The 17,273-nt window shown below is 44.5% G+C and overlaps 1 protein-coding gene across 1 annotated transcript in view; it reads left to right on the top strand.

The window, feature by feature from the left end:
• LOC123745444 (ladderlectin-like) overlaps positions 1–9,350 on the top strand; it is a 155,442-nt gene extending 146,092 nt beyond the window's left edge. Inside the window, exon 6 of the mRNA XM_069300878.1 lies at positions 8,992–9,350. Coding sequence (XP_069156979.1) covers positions 8,992–9,124 — 133 coding nt within the window. The 3' untranslated portion in view covers positions 9,125–9,350. The remainder of the gene's footprint in view (positions 1–8,991) is intronic.
• Positions 9,351–17,273: the final 7,923 nt, after the last annotated feature.

Raw genomic sequence — 17,273 nt, forward strand, 5'->3', positions numbered from 1 at the left:
AATATCCTACATAATTATTTATTACTTATTTTTAATTTATAATATTTAAACAATCAACTGTAACAATTATAGTTTTCCTTAAGTCCTAGCATCTCTGTTTGTAAAGTTGAACACTCGTTTAAGAGTCTCCAACCAACTACAGAATTTCCTGCCTTAACTGCAGCTCCGGATCCTTGTCCCTGCTGGTCAACTAATCCTTCTGTGAAAAATGTGAAGTCGTCAGATGCCAAGTTTGCTTATATAAGCTGTATACCTATTATATCACTGAATGTTATTATGTTTGTATCCTCAGTGATCCATGGCAAAATAATTAGTACTGTGAGCTGTTATTTATTTACGGCCCCCACGACGGCAGTGGTGCTGAGCATGCCTCGACATTCCCCTGATGGTAAAGGTAAAGCATTAGCGATGTATACTCCGCCTGTACTCGGATATTAGCGTACTTTGCATCTGATAAACTCACTGGTGTACAACTGTCTGGGAAGATCCTTCAGGCGAGCACCGTTCTCACCTCACACACACCCGTGGCACAAACACGATGCCCTCTCCAAAACTCGTGCCCAGTTGGGCAAAGATATCTTCTAGTGACTTCTGATGGAGCAGAACTCAACTGCCCTCTATGCCCTGAGGGCACACCCGGAGCCCTTCTCGGCCAAGCCGGCGTCGGATACTATCTCATCGCTTGGAGAACCAACCGAAAAACGGAAAAATCTATCAACTTCCTAGTGACCTCAGCCGGTGAATGCGCCAAGCTTTGTAACAGTACAAGCCGTTGAAGGGAAATACCAAATGACCTTATTGATTCCAAATAAGTAATATTGTGTTCTTTGCTCTGGCTGTCCCAAGGCAGAGCACAGCAAATCTAGGTGACCATTCGTCGTTTAGGTTGAAGCTGGAAGGAGAGAATTATGAGAAGAAAGCGCAAAACCATTACGAATGTATAGTACTTGGAAGAGGTCAGGATAAGGATTTGGAATGGAACGGGAAAAGGAATGGTCCCCAACCACTTGGACGGTCCGGAATTGAACACCGACCTGCATGAAGCGAGACCGTCGTTCTACCGTGCAGCTCAAGTTATTGGGCACCAAGCAGGATCCAGCACACTGACGTTATTGTGGGGTTTTTACTTTTCAACACTCTTTCCTGATCGAATCCATTACACAAAATATGAATTAAAAAACCTTCAGTAAGCTTCTAACTGAGATCTTATTAATCTTTCAACTCTGAAGGTTCTGATAATTAATAGCAAGTAACAGCAAGTTACGGGTCCTCTGGTAGGTTAGGAGGGCAAGAAGTTCTCCTAAGGTTTCAAAACAGCATGAAAACTGTTAATTGAATGTTTCTTCTCCTAACCTAACCTAGTAAGCCGGAGGACTCAAACAGAAAAAGAGACAGTACGTCACTTTCGTGAGCGGAATTCAGTTCATATTCCATCCATTTTTCGTCATTGTGCGCATACGAACGAAAAACGACGTTATTTTAAGAGGACGGGTTATTTGTAGAGGGCGAGGCTACCTCTTAGCTGTGTGCAGCTCTAGAGTTGAGGGATGATCCCAACCTTTATCTTCCAGCCTTCTTGTGTCTCATTAATGGAAGCCCATGACTGCAATGGCATATTAGCTCCCTTCAATTCATGATTTGCCTCCTGATATATATTTAACAGTTTGGATTCACATTTGGCTGTCCCCTGAAAATGTTCTACATCAAGATTTTTGCTAATTTCAGCCTTGTAAGGACTGTTTGAGTTTTTCAGATGGGTGTTCCGTGTTGCTTGTAGCAAGAATGGAGAAGACGTTTCTTCAAAGAGAAAAGAAGAAAACGATAATTTACAGTGTGACTGTTCTCGTCTTCAGGGTTCTTTACCCTTGAGAGTTTTGTGTAGTGATAATCTTCCTCCTGGATACCTACTCTTAGGAAAACTTTGTTTATGCCTGCTATATAGGCAAATTGATTTACTTTAAATTCAACAAGACATCATACATCTTTTGAGTTAAACTTGGACTTGTTTGTAAATAGTCGTGAGGAAATCTCCCAGGAGGAATTTATTTATTTATTTATTTAATGATGTATTTAATTTCTAATTTATTTCTTAAGAACTAATTTCTAATTTATTATTTAATTTATTTTCATAGCCTCCCTTCACAACCTGGGGGGTTATTTAATAATATAACCTACCAAATTAAGATTAATAGTTTGGTAGAAAACTGCTACTACTGTAGTTATTAATCTACTATGGTTAGTTTTAAACAGAACACAGCTTAGCTATTAGATAGAATGTAGTTTGTTTAATCAGCCATGCACACGTCCTGATCATATAAGTCGCGTCGTCTCCTGGTCGAGCATGCTGGCGTCAGGACGTGTTCATGCAGAACCAAGTAATTCTTTGCTGTTATCTCCTTCCCCTCAATTTCACCTGTGAGTTGATTACATGGTAAATATCGCAACAATATATGAAGCATATAGCAAAAGAAAGGAGGTTATAATTTAATGATCATGATCATAGGAAGTCTGGGAAGCCTGGGAAGTCCACTCCAACGGAAGACGGGACGTGTGTTTCCAACCACGTAATTGGTCGTATAAGTGTCGCAAGATGTCCGAACAACGTGGGATGAATCGATGATAAAAATTCACTACGCCAAGAAATTATTACAACTTCTTTGGAGTGGATGGGCGTGGAAATATTTTGATTGCCTCGATTTTCTTCTCTAGTGGTTGGACCCCTGCTGCTGACACACGGTGTCCCAAGAAATCCAGCTCTGGAACATGGAAAATACACTTTTCAGAGTTGAGCTGCAAGCCGAAGTTTCGCAGACGGGTGAGAAGGAGACGGAGGTGTAGCAGATGTTCTGTCAGGGATGTACTGGCCACCAGCAGATCGTCAATGAAGGCATAGCAAAAAGGAAGGTCCTTAAGTTCTTAACTACTTGGTCGATGAAGCGTTGGAATGTTTTTGGGTTTATTCCGTAGACCAAAAGGCATCCAGACGAATTCAAACAGTCCAAAAGGTGTTGTGATTGCTGTTTTCGAAATGTCTGCCGGTTCCACCAGGATCTGGTGAAATGCCCGCACAAGGTCAATTTTCGAAAAAAAACGGTTGTGTTGCTCAGTCTCTGGGAGAAATGCTGGATGTGTGGTATTGGGTAGCAATCCGGCAGAGTACAAACGTTGAGAGCCCTGTAGTCCTCGAAAGGGCGCCATTTCCCGGGGGCTGTTTTCGGGTCCATATGGAGAGGTCAAGCCCATGGACTGTTTAAAGGGCGGATTATTCCTGCCTCCTGTAGCTTGTAGAATTCAGCACGTGTTACCGCCAGTCGTTCTGGTGCCAGGCGGCGTGGTCTGGCGAAGGTAGGTGCTCTTCTTCTAGTAATGTGATGCGTAATCGTATGTTGCACTTCTGGTCGAGGGCTGGTGGGTTGGGTCACATCTTTAAATTCATCCAAGTGTGCTTGAAGTTTCATAGATACGACTGGGGTGACGCTGTTAACTTGTGTAGAGGTACTCGGGGAGGCTCGAAGTACTGCATCTTTATCCGTGATCCGGCCTGTACTCCTCTTCACATACCATAAAACAGTCTAAGGAAACTACTCCAAGCTTCTACTAAAGAGGTACCCTTCTTGAGCCCGGATGGACACATGTATAAGCAAGTAGATGGGGTCGCCATGGGTTCTCCCTTAGGTGTCCTGTTTGCAAACTTCTACATGGGTACCATCGAGCAAAAAGTCTTAGTCGACATGAACTTGAAACCGGCCATATACTGCAGGTATGTTGACGACATTTTTACACAGGTACCTGATGTCAGACATCTGCAGGAGCTGAAGGAGGCATTTGAGCAGAATTCTGTGTTGCGTTTCACTTACGAGATGGAAAAGGATGGGAAGCTGCCCTTTCTAGATGTAACAGTCATGGAAAGGAGCGGAGTTTTCCACACAGCAGTCTACACTAAGGAAACAAACATAGGAATGTGCCTGAATGCCAACAGTGACTGCCCGGACAGGTACAAGAGGAGTGTTGTTAACGCTTATGTCGACCGTGCCCTCAGCCACAGTTCAGAATGGAAGCAAGTCGACGAAGAACTCTGTAGGGTAAGGCAGGTCCTAGTCAACAACGGCTTCTCCAATGGTTTCGTGGAAGACATCATAAGAAGGAAAGTGAAACGCCATGCAACCTCTGAAGAGACAACTAACACAACACCTGTACCCCCTATTAGACTATTTTACAGGAACTTCTTTTCCATAGCCCATAAAACGGAGGAAAGGGTCCTGAAAGATATTGTCAGTAAAAACATTATCTCTACAGACAAAATTCAGAAGATACAACTGACAATTTACTATAAAACCAAAAAATGGCCAGCCTACTCATGAGAAACTCTCCAGAAACAAAGAAGAACGTTTTAAAAGAGACCAACGTCGTCTATGCCTTCAAATGCCCTCTTGGGGATTGTAAGCCTCAAAGAACTCAGTATATAGGCAAGACAACAACATCTCTTTCCAGGCGTTTAACGATGCATAAGCAACAGGGCTCCATTAAGGAACATATAGCCTCTTCCCACAACCAAACCATCACCAGAGAAATCTTAGCAAACAACACAGAAATCATCGATAGATACAGCGATAGCAGGCGGCTCGACGTCTGCGAGGCACTACACATCAAGAAATCAACACCAGCAATCAACAGCCAATTAATGCACAACTATATTCTACCCACTTTAAGACTCCGCTCCAATATAGAAGCATACTTAGAAGTCTGCGTACTTGCAGACTACAGGTGACGCGTAAGATCCACGGGAGTGGCGTATTACTGTCAGATTGACAGGATCAACCTTCACACATCCGTCCACCTTGACGTGTCGTGTCAGACTGATGGCGCCGCCGTGGCGCTATGACCGGACCCCAATGTCTTCGTGATGTCATACTTGCCAAGGGAGGTGTTCATTGGCTCCCTGTGCCACATCGCTGTCGGTGACCAATCTGGTGCCACTGACGTCACACAGTTTTGGCGGCAAAACGAAGGGGCCAGCGCCATATTGGCTTCCTAAAGGGCCTATACCACAGGCCAAAATACTTTTCTTTCACGAATTTCTCGCCACCTCGAGAACACTACACTCTCCCACATATGCACTCAGGTTGATCACAAGTGAGGACAAAATTTTGCCCAGGGATGAAACCACAGCCCAAGCACTGAGAGAAAAACACCCCCTCAGGGCCGTAGGTGGACCTCCCCCACAGGTCAGGCTAACCAGGAACCTCTCGTCCTCCGGGAGTCAGAGGTTTATAAAGCTATCGTTTCATTTCCCCCGGGCTCCTCAGGAGGCTACACAGGGGTAGGACCTCAACATGTGAAGGAAATGGTGAACCCTGTTCTTGGCCCAGCTGCAGAAGCGCTCCTGACAGAAATCACAACGTTTGTCAACAACTGCCTCGCCGGGTTAATCCCTGGTGAAATCAAACCATTCTTCTTTGGTGCATCCCTATGTGCCCTGAAAAGGAAGGGGGGGAGGGATCAGACCCATTACCGTTGGTAATACCCTTCGCCGCCTAGTTGCAAGGGCTGCTGTCAGAAGTATCCGAATGGAAGCAGCCACCATGCTGCAACCCAACCAGCTGGGGTTTGGAGTCCCCCAAGGCTGTGAAGCAGCGGCTCATGCTGCACGAGCCTACATTAGCTCTCTTACTGAAGACCAGGCAGTAGTAAAATTAGATTTTAAAAACGCTTTCAACTCGGTCAAAAGGGAAGCAATCCTCGCTGCAGTCCAGGAACATTGCCCAAGCATTCTCCCGTTTGTCAGCAGGCTACAGCAAAGACTCAACCCTCCTGTTTGGCAAACATGAAGTCACCTCAGCAGAGGGAATTCAACAGGGAGACCCACTTGCACCCTTCCTCTTTTGCATAGCGGTTCGAGAAATTACAACCAGACTGTCCAGTGAGCTCAACATCTGGTTCCTGGATGATGGCACTCTGGCAGGCACACAAGATTCCCTGCTGGAAGACCTGCAGAGAATGTAGTTGTGACAACTATATTCTACCCACTTCAAGACTCCGCTCCAATATAGAAGCATCAAGAAATATTGGCCAATAGGCCCACTGCAATTACTTCCATTCTTACCTTCAATACCCATTGTTTCGTGTTCTGGCTAGTGTTGAAAATTTGTTTTCACCTCATCCAAAACTGCTGTAACATATCACCTCACCCAAATGCAGGTATAAAAATTCGAAGATGTTTAAGCTCTATTCAATTTTAAGTTGTGTGTGTGTGTAAACTAAGTCTTTGAAAATGTAATAAGTTTTACGAAACGCGCTCAAGTGTCGCATCAGACTAGAAATAAAAATGAATTTTGGAGAATTGATTTTTCATTTACCATCAACAGTGAAAAGAAACATAAGAAAGATCGAGAAAATTCGTGTTAGAATTATTAATCTTACTTTTTCGGTCATATTTAATAATATCTGTCTACAGGAATAACTGCTACCAAAATATACTAATATATATATATATATATATATATATATATATATATATATATATATATATATATATATATATATATATATATATTTGGGCGAGTATACAGAAGTTTGCAGGTGATAATTGGCGAGCAATGGTGTGACAGTGACTTGAGTGCACTGAGAGTTGGTACAGTATCTCACAAGTGTCTGTTCTAAGCCACACGTGAAAGAAGACTGATTATTACTCACTACTCTGCTGCTTATATGCTCGGACAACACCTCATCATTCTCCAAAGGTTGGCAGAAATATTAACTGGAAGTAGGGAAAGGTTTGAATTCCATAATTAGTTCTAATGAGAGCTTTGCTTCTCGCATTAGGCTAATGAGTTTGGAGCGAGTATATTATTAGGATAATCTATTCGCTACAGAACTGTCAACACTTAGAACTGTCAACTGCAGACAGGTTTATCCCCGTCCAAAAGGAGAAAAACGAAAAACAACAGAAAAACCCATGGTTCAACCAGGAATGTAAGGTAGCGAAACAACTGAGTAAAAGAACATGGAGAAACTACAGAAATAACAGAACACCAGAGAGCAGGGAGAGGTACCAGAGGGCCAGAAATGAGTACATCAGAGTGAGGAGGGAAGCAGAGAGACAGTTTGAAAATGACATCGCGAGTAAAGCCAAGACCCAACCAAAGCTGCTCCACAGCCATATCAGGAGGAAAACAGCAGTGAAGGAACAAGTGATGAAGCTGCGGAAAGGGGAGAACAGATACACAGAGAATGACAAGGAGGTGTGTGAAGAACTCAACAAGAGATTCCAGGAGGTCTTCACAATAGAACAAGGAGAAGCCCCTGCACTAAATGAGGAGGCGGCAACCTTGGAAACCTTGGAGGAATTTGACCTCACCAGTGATGAGGTCAAAAGGTGTCTGCTGGAGCTAGATGTGACAAAGGCTGTTGGGCCTGATAGAATCTCACCATGGATACTAAAGGAAGGTGCAGAAGCACTAAGTGTGCCACTCTCTATGGTGTATAACAGGTCACTGGAAACAGGAGACTTACCAGAAAGTTGGAAGACAGCTAACGTGGTCCCAATATACAAAAAGGGTGACAGGCAAGAGGCACTGAATTACAGGCCAGTTTCCTTAACTTGTATACCATGCAAGGTGCTGGAGAAGATCGTGAGGAAAAGGCTCGTAGAGCATCTGGAGGGAAATAACTTTGTAACGCACCACCAACATGGGTTCAGAGATGGTAAATCGTGCCTCACAGGGTTAATAGAATTTTATGACCAGGCAACGAAAATTAGGCAGGAAAGAGAAGGGTGGGCCGACTGCATTTTCCTGGATTGCCAAAAAGCCTTCGACACAGTACCCCATAAAAGGCTGTTAAAAAAGTTGGAGCAACAGGCAGGAGTAAAAGGGAAGGTGCTCCAGTGGATAAGGGAGTACTTAAGCAACAGGAAACAGCGAGTAACGGTGAGGGGGAAGACATCAGAGTGGCGAGATGTCACCAGCGGAGTCCCACAGGGCTCAGTACTTGGACCCATCCTGTTTCTAATATATGTGAACGATCTTCCAGAGGGTATAGACTCATTCCTCTCGATGTTTGCTGATGATGCAAAAATTATGAGAAGAATCAAGACGGATGAAGATAGACAGAGACTACAGGATGACCTGGATAAACTGGAGGAATGGTCTAGAAAATGGCTGCTGAAGTTCAACTCTGGAAAGTGTAAGGTGATGAAATTAGGCGAAGGGAGCAGGAGGCTGAACACAAGGTATCATCTGGGAGGGGAAATCCTGCAAGAATCAAATAGAGAGAAGGATCTGGGGGTTGATATCACACCGAACCTGTCCCCAGAGGCCCACATCAAAAGAATATCATCAGCGGCATATGCTAGACTGGCCAACATAAGAACTGCCTTCAGAAACTTGTGTAAGGAATCTTTCAGAACCCTGTATACCACTTATGTAAGACCAATCCTGGAGTATGCAGCTCCAGCCTGGAGTCCATACCTAGTTAAACACAAGACAAAGTTAGAGAAGATTCAGCGGTATGCCACCAGGCTCGTCCCGGAACTGAGAGGATTGAGCTACGAGGAAAGGCTAAAGGAGCTGAACCTCACAACCCTGGAAAACAGAAGAGTAAGGGGAGACATGATAACCACCTACAAAATTCTCAGGGGAATTGACAGGGTGGACAAAGACAAACTCTTCAGCACGGGTGGGACACGAACAAGGGGACACAGGTGGAAACTTAGTACCCAGATGAGCCACAGAGACGTTAGAAAGAATTTTTTCAGTGTCAGAGTAGTTAATAAATGGAATGCACTAGGAAGTGATGTGGTGGAGGCTGACTCCATACACAGTTTCAAATGTAGGTATGATAGAGCCCAGTAGGTTCAGGAATCTGTACACCAGTTGATTGACAGTTGAGAGGCGGGACCAAAGAGCCAAAGCTCAACCCCCGCAAGCACAATTAGGTGAGTACAATTAGGTGAGTACTTACCATCATACTCATGTTAATTTTCTTTTCCAGATACAGGCCAGAACCAGGCGGCGGTCGCGGAGAGAACTGTTTAATTATGTATCATCCTGACAAGTACTATTTGCATGATATTTCTTGTGGTTATGCCCAGTCTGTGCCACTTTGTCAAAAGGTTTATAAATGATCCCTGTAGTTTGACATTCAACTCAGTGATAGCAGGTATCCAAACGAGCGCTTATATATATCTTCAAAGTTTTGCTCAGCATTGCGCTCTCAAGGATTTCTTGACATTTTATATATTCAACGATCATATTTAAGGATTATATAGGTACCTTCATGTATATATTATGCCCCATAACCATTCTGGGCAAGAACAATATTCTAATTTCAATTAAATTTATTCGTATCCATTTATATTTATTTCCCAAATCCGACCAGTTTCTAAATATCTAATATTAAATATTTCTAAATATCTATGTTAAATGTATATATACATTGCATACAAATGAAGGAAAAAGTAAAATACATAAGAATATGGGATACAAAAACAGTATGTAAGAATATGACATTTAAATCATGTTGAGTTGGTCAGTAGGTGAGAAGCAGTCGTGCCAAGATGAGTCCCAGCAAACACAAAACATTTTATGACGTTTTTATTTGGTAGTACAAATGTTCACTTTAACTAATTTTATAAAGTCATTGTTAGAATGTATACAATACGCTATTTTCAGTCAATCAAATCGTAGACCCAGCAACCACCTACTTGTACTTTGGCACTTTGGTCTCGCCTCTCGACTGTCAATCAACTGGTGAAAGAGGCTGTCTAGCTCCCAGGTACCTATTTACTGCTAGGTAACAGGGGCATCAGGGTGAAAGAAACTCTGCCCATTTTGTTTTCTCGCCGGCGCCGGGAATCGAACCCATGCCACAAGATTACGTGCCAACGTGCTCTCCACACGGCCACCGGTGCCCCATGTGAGAGTGAGTGAGGGTGTGTGAGGATGTGTAAGAGTGTTTGAGGGTGAGTGAGACTGTTGGAGTGTGTGGGAAGGTGTGGGAGGGAGCGAGAGGAGTGTGAGAGGGTGTATGTGAGACTGTGGAAGTGTGTGGGAGGGTTTGTGAGGATGTATCAGAGTGTGTGAGGGTGTGCGAGGATGCGAGAGAGTGTGTGTGAGAGTGGGAGGGTGTGGGAGGGCGTGTTAAAAAGTGAAGGGTGCAGGAGTGTGTATGAGAGTGTGTGAGGGTGTGAGAGGGCGCAAGAGGGTGCATGAGAGTGTATGTAAGGGTGTGGGAGAGTGTAGAAGGGTGTGAAAAGTGTAAGGAGGGTGTGAGAGAGTGTAGAAGGGTGTGAAAAGTGTAAGGAGGGTGTGGGAGGGTATGTGAGAGTGTGGAAGGGTGTGTGAGAGTGGGAGGGTGTGTGAGAGTGTGGGAGGGTGTGTGAGGTTATGTGAGGGGTGCGTGAGGGTGTGGAAGAGTGTGGGAGAGTTTAGGAGGGTGTGTAAGGGTGAGGGAGAGTGTATGGGAGGGGTGTTGGAGAGTGTGGGAGCGTGTGTGAGAGTGTCGGAGGGTGTGTGAGGGAGCAAGAGGGGTGTGAGAGGGTGTGTGTGAGACTGTATGAGGGTGTGTGAAGGTGTGTTAGAAAGTGGAGGGTGTGTGAGGGTGCAGGAGTGTGTGACGGTGTTGTGAGGGGTGTGAGAGGGTGCAAGAGGGTGCATGAGAGTGTGAGAGTGTGTGTGAGGGTGCGAGAAGGTGCGTGAGATTGCGAGGGTATGTGCGGGTATGGAAGGGTAGGGGAGGGTGTGTGACGGTGTGTAATGGTGTGGGGAGGTTTATGTGAGGGTGCGAGAGGATGTATAAGAGTGTATGAGCGTGTGAGAGGATGTGAGAGGGTGTGTGTGAAAGTGTGGGAGGGTGTGTGAGTGTGTGGGAAGGGGTGTGGGAGAGTGTGGGAGGTGTGAGTGTGTGTGTGAAAGTGTGGGAGGGTGTTAGAAGGTGGGAGAGGGTGTGTGTGTGTGAGAGTATAGCAGAGGGTGGAAGGGTGTTAGAAGGTGGGAGAGGGTGTGTGTGTGTGTGAGAGAGTATGGCAGAGGGTGTGTAAGAGGGTGGAAGGGTGTAAGAAGGTGGGAGAGGGTGTGTGAGAGTATGGGAGGGTGTTGGAGGATGTTAGAATGTGGGAGAGTGTGTGTGGGAGTGTGGGAGTGTACAGTGTGGGAGTGTGGGAGTGTACAGGCACAGGCAGGTTGTGTGGTACAGGCCTAGCCCTGTGACCGAGGTCAGGATCTCTAATTTTGGTTTTTATATATGTTGAATTCTTTATCCTATTTTAACTTATAATTATTTGGCAGGAATGTAATAAGATATTGCACAGTATTAATGTGACTATAATGATATGCAATATTTCCTTGATAATCAACCTTGATGTTCAGGGATAACATATAATCTTTGAAGGAAACATTTTTCGAGGGAATATCTGGGCGAGCTGGCAACACTGGACCTACCTTGAGGTTACCTTGAGGTGCTTCCGGGGCTTAGCGTCCCCGTGGCCCGGTCGTCGACCCGGCCTCCTGGTTGCCGGACTGATCAACCAGGCTGTTGGACGCGGCTGCTCGCAGCCTGACGTACGAGTCACAGCCTGGTTGATCAGGTATCCTTTGGAGGTGCTTCGTGACGCTTCACCTAGATTCGTGAAGCTCCATGTATTTCTTCCTAAGTAAGTTGGCTATGAAGGTTCTTAAGTAGTGAAACCTCGAGTGATGAGCGCCTCAAATTACGAGCATTTTGAATATCGAGCGCTGATCGCCGACAATTTATCTCCATTGGCGAGCACTCATTTCATTAACGAGAAAACCACATGGTGCATTCCTGCTGCTTCTCGCACATTCTCGCATGCCTCCTACAATGCAAATATTTTTTTTTTTAATATGCTAATGATGCTGGGATGTAAAGGGGTGACTGCTGTGATGTTGCAATGCATTGAATTGTTTTTTGTAGAATAAACAATATTTTTTTTAAAAAAGAACAAATGTCAAAATGGTTTATTCAGTGTATGTCAGGTACGCTGTTCTATGTTTCTTAAAAAAAAAATGGAAAAAAAGGAAAATGTCATATAGGTTCGTTCAGTGTGTGCCAGGTAGGCTGCTCCATTTTTAATATATATATGAAAAATACAAAACAAATTCTCACATTTGAAACAAAGAAAGATTGTCATAATGGAGCATCCTACCTGACAAACACTGAGCGAACCTTTATGACGTTTTTTCTTTTTTTCAACTTTGTTCAATTATTTTTATATTTTTCATTTTCTTTTTAATAAACATGAAGCAAACTACCTGACATACACTGAACGAACCTTTCGCTATATATATATAAAAAAATATATATATAAAAAAGTCAACAAAGTTGGAAAAAGAACAAATGTCATTAAGTTTTGTTCAGTGTTTGTCAGGTAGGCATATGGAGCACATATGTTTCTTAAAAAAACTGAACAAATTTGAAAAAAGAAAAAATATCATAAAGGTTCGTTCAGTATATGTCAGGTAGGCTGCTCCATTATTTACAAAATCAAATATCACATTGATATATTTCGGTGGTGGAACGGATTTTTTTTATTTCCAATCTTTTAAATGGGGAAGTTCGTTTTGAAAAACGAGCATTTCACATGACGAGCTCGGTGCCGGAATGGATTAAATTCGTTAATCGAGGTTACAATGTATTTATTTATTTATAAATTTATATACAAGAAGTTACATTGGGGGTTAGCAGAGAATATAGAAAATAAGTTGAATTAAAGTTCTTGTAAAGCCACTAGCACACGTTAGCGCATACTCAGAGAAGACATTGTGGATCCTCACTGAACACTTTGATATTTTCTTCTCCTACCACCCCCTATTCTCCTGGTATGTGTGTATATTTATCTAACTTTATTGCAAATGTCATTACACAAAAAAGTTACAATATTGATTACATGCAGGGTACAAGGCTGCTTGTCACAAGTTGAACAGTTCCTCCAGCTCCTCAGATGGCGGGCAGGAACCAGGTATGCAGTGAGCATTTCCTCTCTGGTTTGCCACACTAAGGCGCTGAAAAAGAAAACTGGCAGCTCTAGGGTCTCTAGTTGTTTCGATTAGCTTAGACCCCAACTCCTTCAAAAAGCTAGCAGCACTTTTATCCCAGGCACCAAGTGTCTCTGAGGCAATGGTGACAAAATTGTAGTTGTGCTCAAGGTCTCTGTATTTACGTGACTTGGCCGCTCCTCCTGCTTGTGTAGCACTGAAGTCAACATAGGTATTGGCTAAAGTTGAAACGCAAGTGTAGTCCCACACCAACTGTCTACCATTCTTCCAGGGGTTCACCGTGATTCCGCCTGAGCGACCGACAGGCGAATCAGAGTTGCGGGACATTACGTATATATATATATATATATATGTATATATATATATATATATATATATTGCCTTGCATAGTAGGGTGAGAAGTGCGTTCTGGCTACTAGGTACGACATATATATATATATATATATATATATATATATATATATATATATATATATATTTATATATATATATATATATATATATATATATATATATATATATATATATATATATATATATATATATATATATATATATATATATATATATATATATATATATATATATATAATTTGTGAGGTACCACCTCTGGTGCCAATGTGGGGACCCATAGCCTCGGAGAAGAAAATAAAAAGTAAAAAAGTATTCAGGGGAGACCTTGTGGTTTCTCACTGAACACTAATATTATCTTCTCCTACCACCCCCATTCTTTTGTATGTACACATATATATTTGCTTTATTTGAACTTTGTTACAAAAAAGGAGTTACATATAGGTTACAAAGATGGTTATCATAGGTTGTCGAGTTCTTCCAGCTCCTCAGATGGCGGGCAGGAACCCTGGATGCAGTGCGCATTTCCCCTCAGCATTGCTACACAGAGGCGCTGGAAAAGAAAGCTGGCAGCTCTAGGGTCCCTTGTTGTTTCAATAAGCCTAAAACCCAGTTCCTTCAAAAAACTGATAGTACTTTTGCCCCAGGCGCCAAGTGTCTCAGAAGCAATGGGGACAAAATTGTGGTGGTGATCCAGTTTTCTATACTTACGGGATTTGGGTGCTTCCCTGTGGGTGGCAGCGCCACCTGGTTGTGCAACACTGAGGTCAATGTAGGTGTTAGCTAGGGTTGATACGCACTTGTAGTCCCATACCAACTGCTTGCCATTCTTACAAGGGTTCACTGTGATACCATCCGGGCGACCAATAAGAGCATCAGAGTTACGGAGCGTTAGGTAACGGGGCTCTCTTTCAGCTGGGCATCCAGCTGTGGTGAGGCTCCTCGTGATGATGTCGTTAACTTCACTGTGCTTTGGCAGAGTAGGCCATGGTGACCGTACCTGTCAGCCACCACCTCGCCGCAAATACACCTATATCTGGTGTGGATTGGAGCAGCAAGGCGGAGGGCCACAGCAATTCGGAGGGCATATTGTGTGAGACGCGTGCCAGTTGCCGACATTGGGGTTGCTAACAGGAAATGCATGTGGGGGCTGCTACTGCTCTGAGGCGAGAAATGTCGTGTTGTGTTGTTGCAGCACCCAGGCACTCTGCAGCAACTTGGTCTACAAAGGAGCCATCCCAGCTGGATTGCTTGTGAATATATATATATATATATATATATATATATATATATATATATATATATATATATATATATATATATATATATATATATATATATATATATATATATATATATATATATATATATATATATATATATATATATATATATATATTGTTACGGTGCCCTCTCCTATTTCTTTCGTTTGCCGGCTTAAAGAGTCATATCAGCTCTCCCTACTGATTCTCTGAGTTTCAGGGAGTCTATTGACATATGTGGCGACCAGACCGCCTGCCATTTAATGGAAGGAAGTTATATTATAGGTTGTAAATAAAGGAAAATTGGCGCCCTGTTATAAAATGAAACAGTATCCCCTACGGCAGATATGACCTTTTGGAAGGGACATTGCCGATCGCGGATTGGCCGACGTAGGTCGCGGGCGACCAATCAGGGCCCGCCATGACGTCACCGAGTGCCCCGGGCGGCGCCAACGTCAGAGTTGTTCTGACCTTGGAAGCGACAGGACACGCCTCGGTCTGCTCTCAAGGATTGGAGGCTCTGCAAGCCTTGTTCAGTGGATTGAGCTGGCCATCGCAGCCCATCATAGTTATTGGAGACCCTGCGCTTCTGGGAAGCAAAAGAGGAACCAAGTTCAGTGAGCAGAGAAGTGCCAAACTTGGAAAATAGTCGGCGACGACGCTGGGCGGCGCCGCTGGCTGGACGTTGAGGTCTGGAAGGTGGGCGGGCAGGCCTAGCTGTGACTGGGGTCACATCCACTGAGAATCTTGGAAGGACGACACCGTGCCTAGGACAAGGAGCAACGCCTTGTGGGAGAGGCGAGTGTGGGGAAAAATAGTGACTAGCTCAGCGCCCATCGATGAACCAGGATTGGGGCAGCTGAATCTCAGGGATTGGAACGGCGACGACGCGAAGGCTTCACGACACCTGAGGACCTGTGGAACGCCCTGGATCGTCAAGGATCGACCCAAGGAAGCGTGGGAACCTCACACCATCGAGGGACAGGCGTCGTGAGCCAGGAATGTAAGGTAGATCATTTTCCCTCCCATTACCCCTTGTATGAGTAGGCTAGTTAGGCCTCAATATTTGCTTGTGTATGTGGCAGCAAGACTTTATTACTTTAATAGTAGAATAGGCTGCAAGGCAGCTTGTGTCCAGGACTGTCAGAGAGGACAGTGTGTATGGATGACAGGACAGTGAAGAAGAGGTGCCGACGTGGTGAAGAGGCCCTCCTGTGAGAGTGTGAGACTCCTGTCTTCCTGCCCAGTTGAAGGAGTGTTGGATGGTCGTGGAAGAAGAGGCTGACGATCTCCAGACTCATTATCCATATTTCCATATTCATGTATTACTTGTGATTGTGTGTGTGTGTTCATGTAATTTGCATCAGTAAATCCACACATTTTATTACTGTGTTTGAGTGTGCCTCCATTTATGATATTTCTCTATGAGCATACATTTCTGGCTACAAACAATATATAATACACCCACTGAACTGCATTGCTGGGGTGCAGATATAATAACCCAGCTGGCGACCTTGCTAAGAGGAAGATAGAGAAGACAGGCGGGAAAGGAGTTCCTGCAACCTTTTTTTGTCTGGCAGGCAAGACTCAGGGAGGTTATGGTTATAGGTAAGCCTGAGTCTTCCTTCACTCCCCCACGGGTCTAGGCCGGAACTGTTAACAGCAGTTTCCCCGTGTTTGACTGAAGGGCTTCCAGGGTGAATCAGTGGCACCCCTTTGTGGTGGAAGCAAAGACCTGCGGAGGTGGGCATTGTTGGTCCTCTCTTGTGTGACCAAGGAGACTCCGGTGAATCCAGGGAGTCGGAGGGGCTGAGTATTTGGGCCTTTTGAGCCCCTAGCAGCTGAGTGTTAGCAGAGCCCCGGACCGCCCACCCCCCCACGTGACAAGAGAACTGGCGACCTTGCCAGGATTCGAACCCCAGTAGCCAAGAACTGGGAACTTCGCCAGGAAGCGTGGATCAAGCTACAGTGTGGACCAAATTTCAAGACAAGTGTTGCCAGGGTACTAATACAGTGTGGCCAGTGAATTCGGTGGTACTGTTACTCAACCGGCTAAGGGACCGAAACGGTGAAATTAGTGCCTACTAACTTGTCTGTGCTGTCGTGTATGCTCAATGATATAGAGATGGAGGAAGACAAAGTAAAGAAATTTATTGACACAAGGGACGAGAGAATTTTGGAAGAGTGTACCAAGGCCCAGCTCCAACAAGTGGCAAACCACTTTGGGATCAGGTTGAGGACTACTAAGGTAGCGGAGCGAAGGATAGAGATCATGGCACAGCTCACAGCTCGAGAGGAAGCGACGGGAGAGGAGCCATCTCAAGAGGAGCCGTCCCGAGGAGAGCCGTCGCAAGGTGAACCGTCCCGACTAGGGCCTCCCCAAGCGCCTACCAGTGTGGAGAGAATTCACAGTGAACATGGGAGCAGTGGAAGGTCCAGCTGTAGTAAGAGGAGCCTGCAACTGGAAATAATGAAGATGCAACTGGAAGCCCAACTGCGACGAGAGGAGAGAGAAGCGCAAATGCAGCGAGAGGAACGTGCGGCTGAGCTGCAGCGAGAGGAGCGAGAAGCTCGGCTGCAGCGGGAAGAAGGAGAGAGACAACTGCGACTGGAGGAGATAAGGGCAAAGAAAGAAGTCGAATTGCGT

The sequence above is a fragment of the Procambarus clarkii genome, chromosome 44 (assembly GCF_040958095.1).
Source record: "Procambarus clarkii isolate CNS0578487 chromosome 44, FALCON_Pclarkii_2.0, whole genome shotgun sequence".
NCBI classification, from domain to species: domain Eukaryota; kingdom Metazoa; phylum Arthropoda; class Malacostraca; order Decapoda; family Cambaridae; genus Procambarus; species Procambarus clarkii.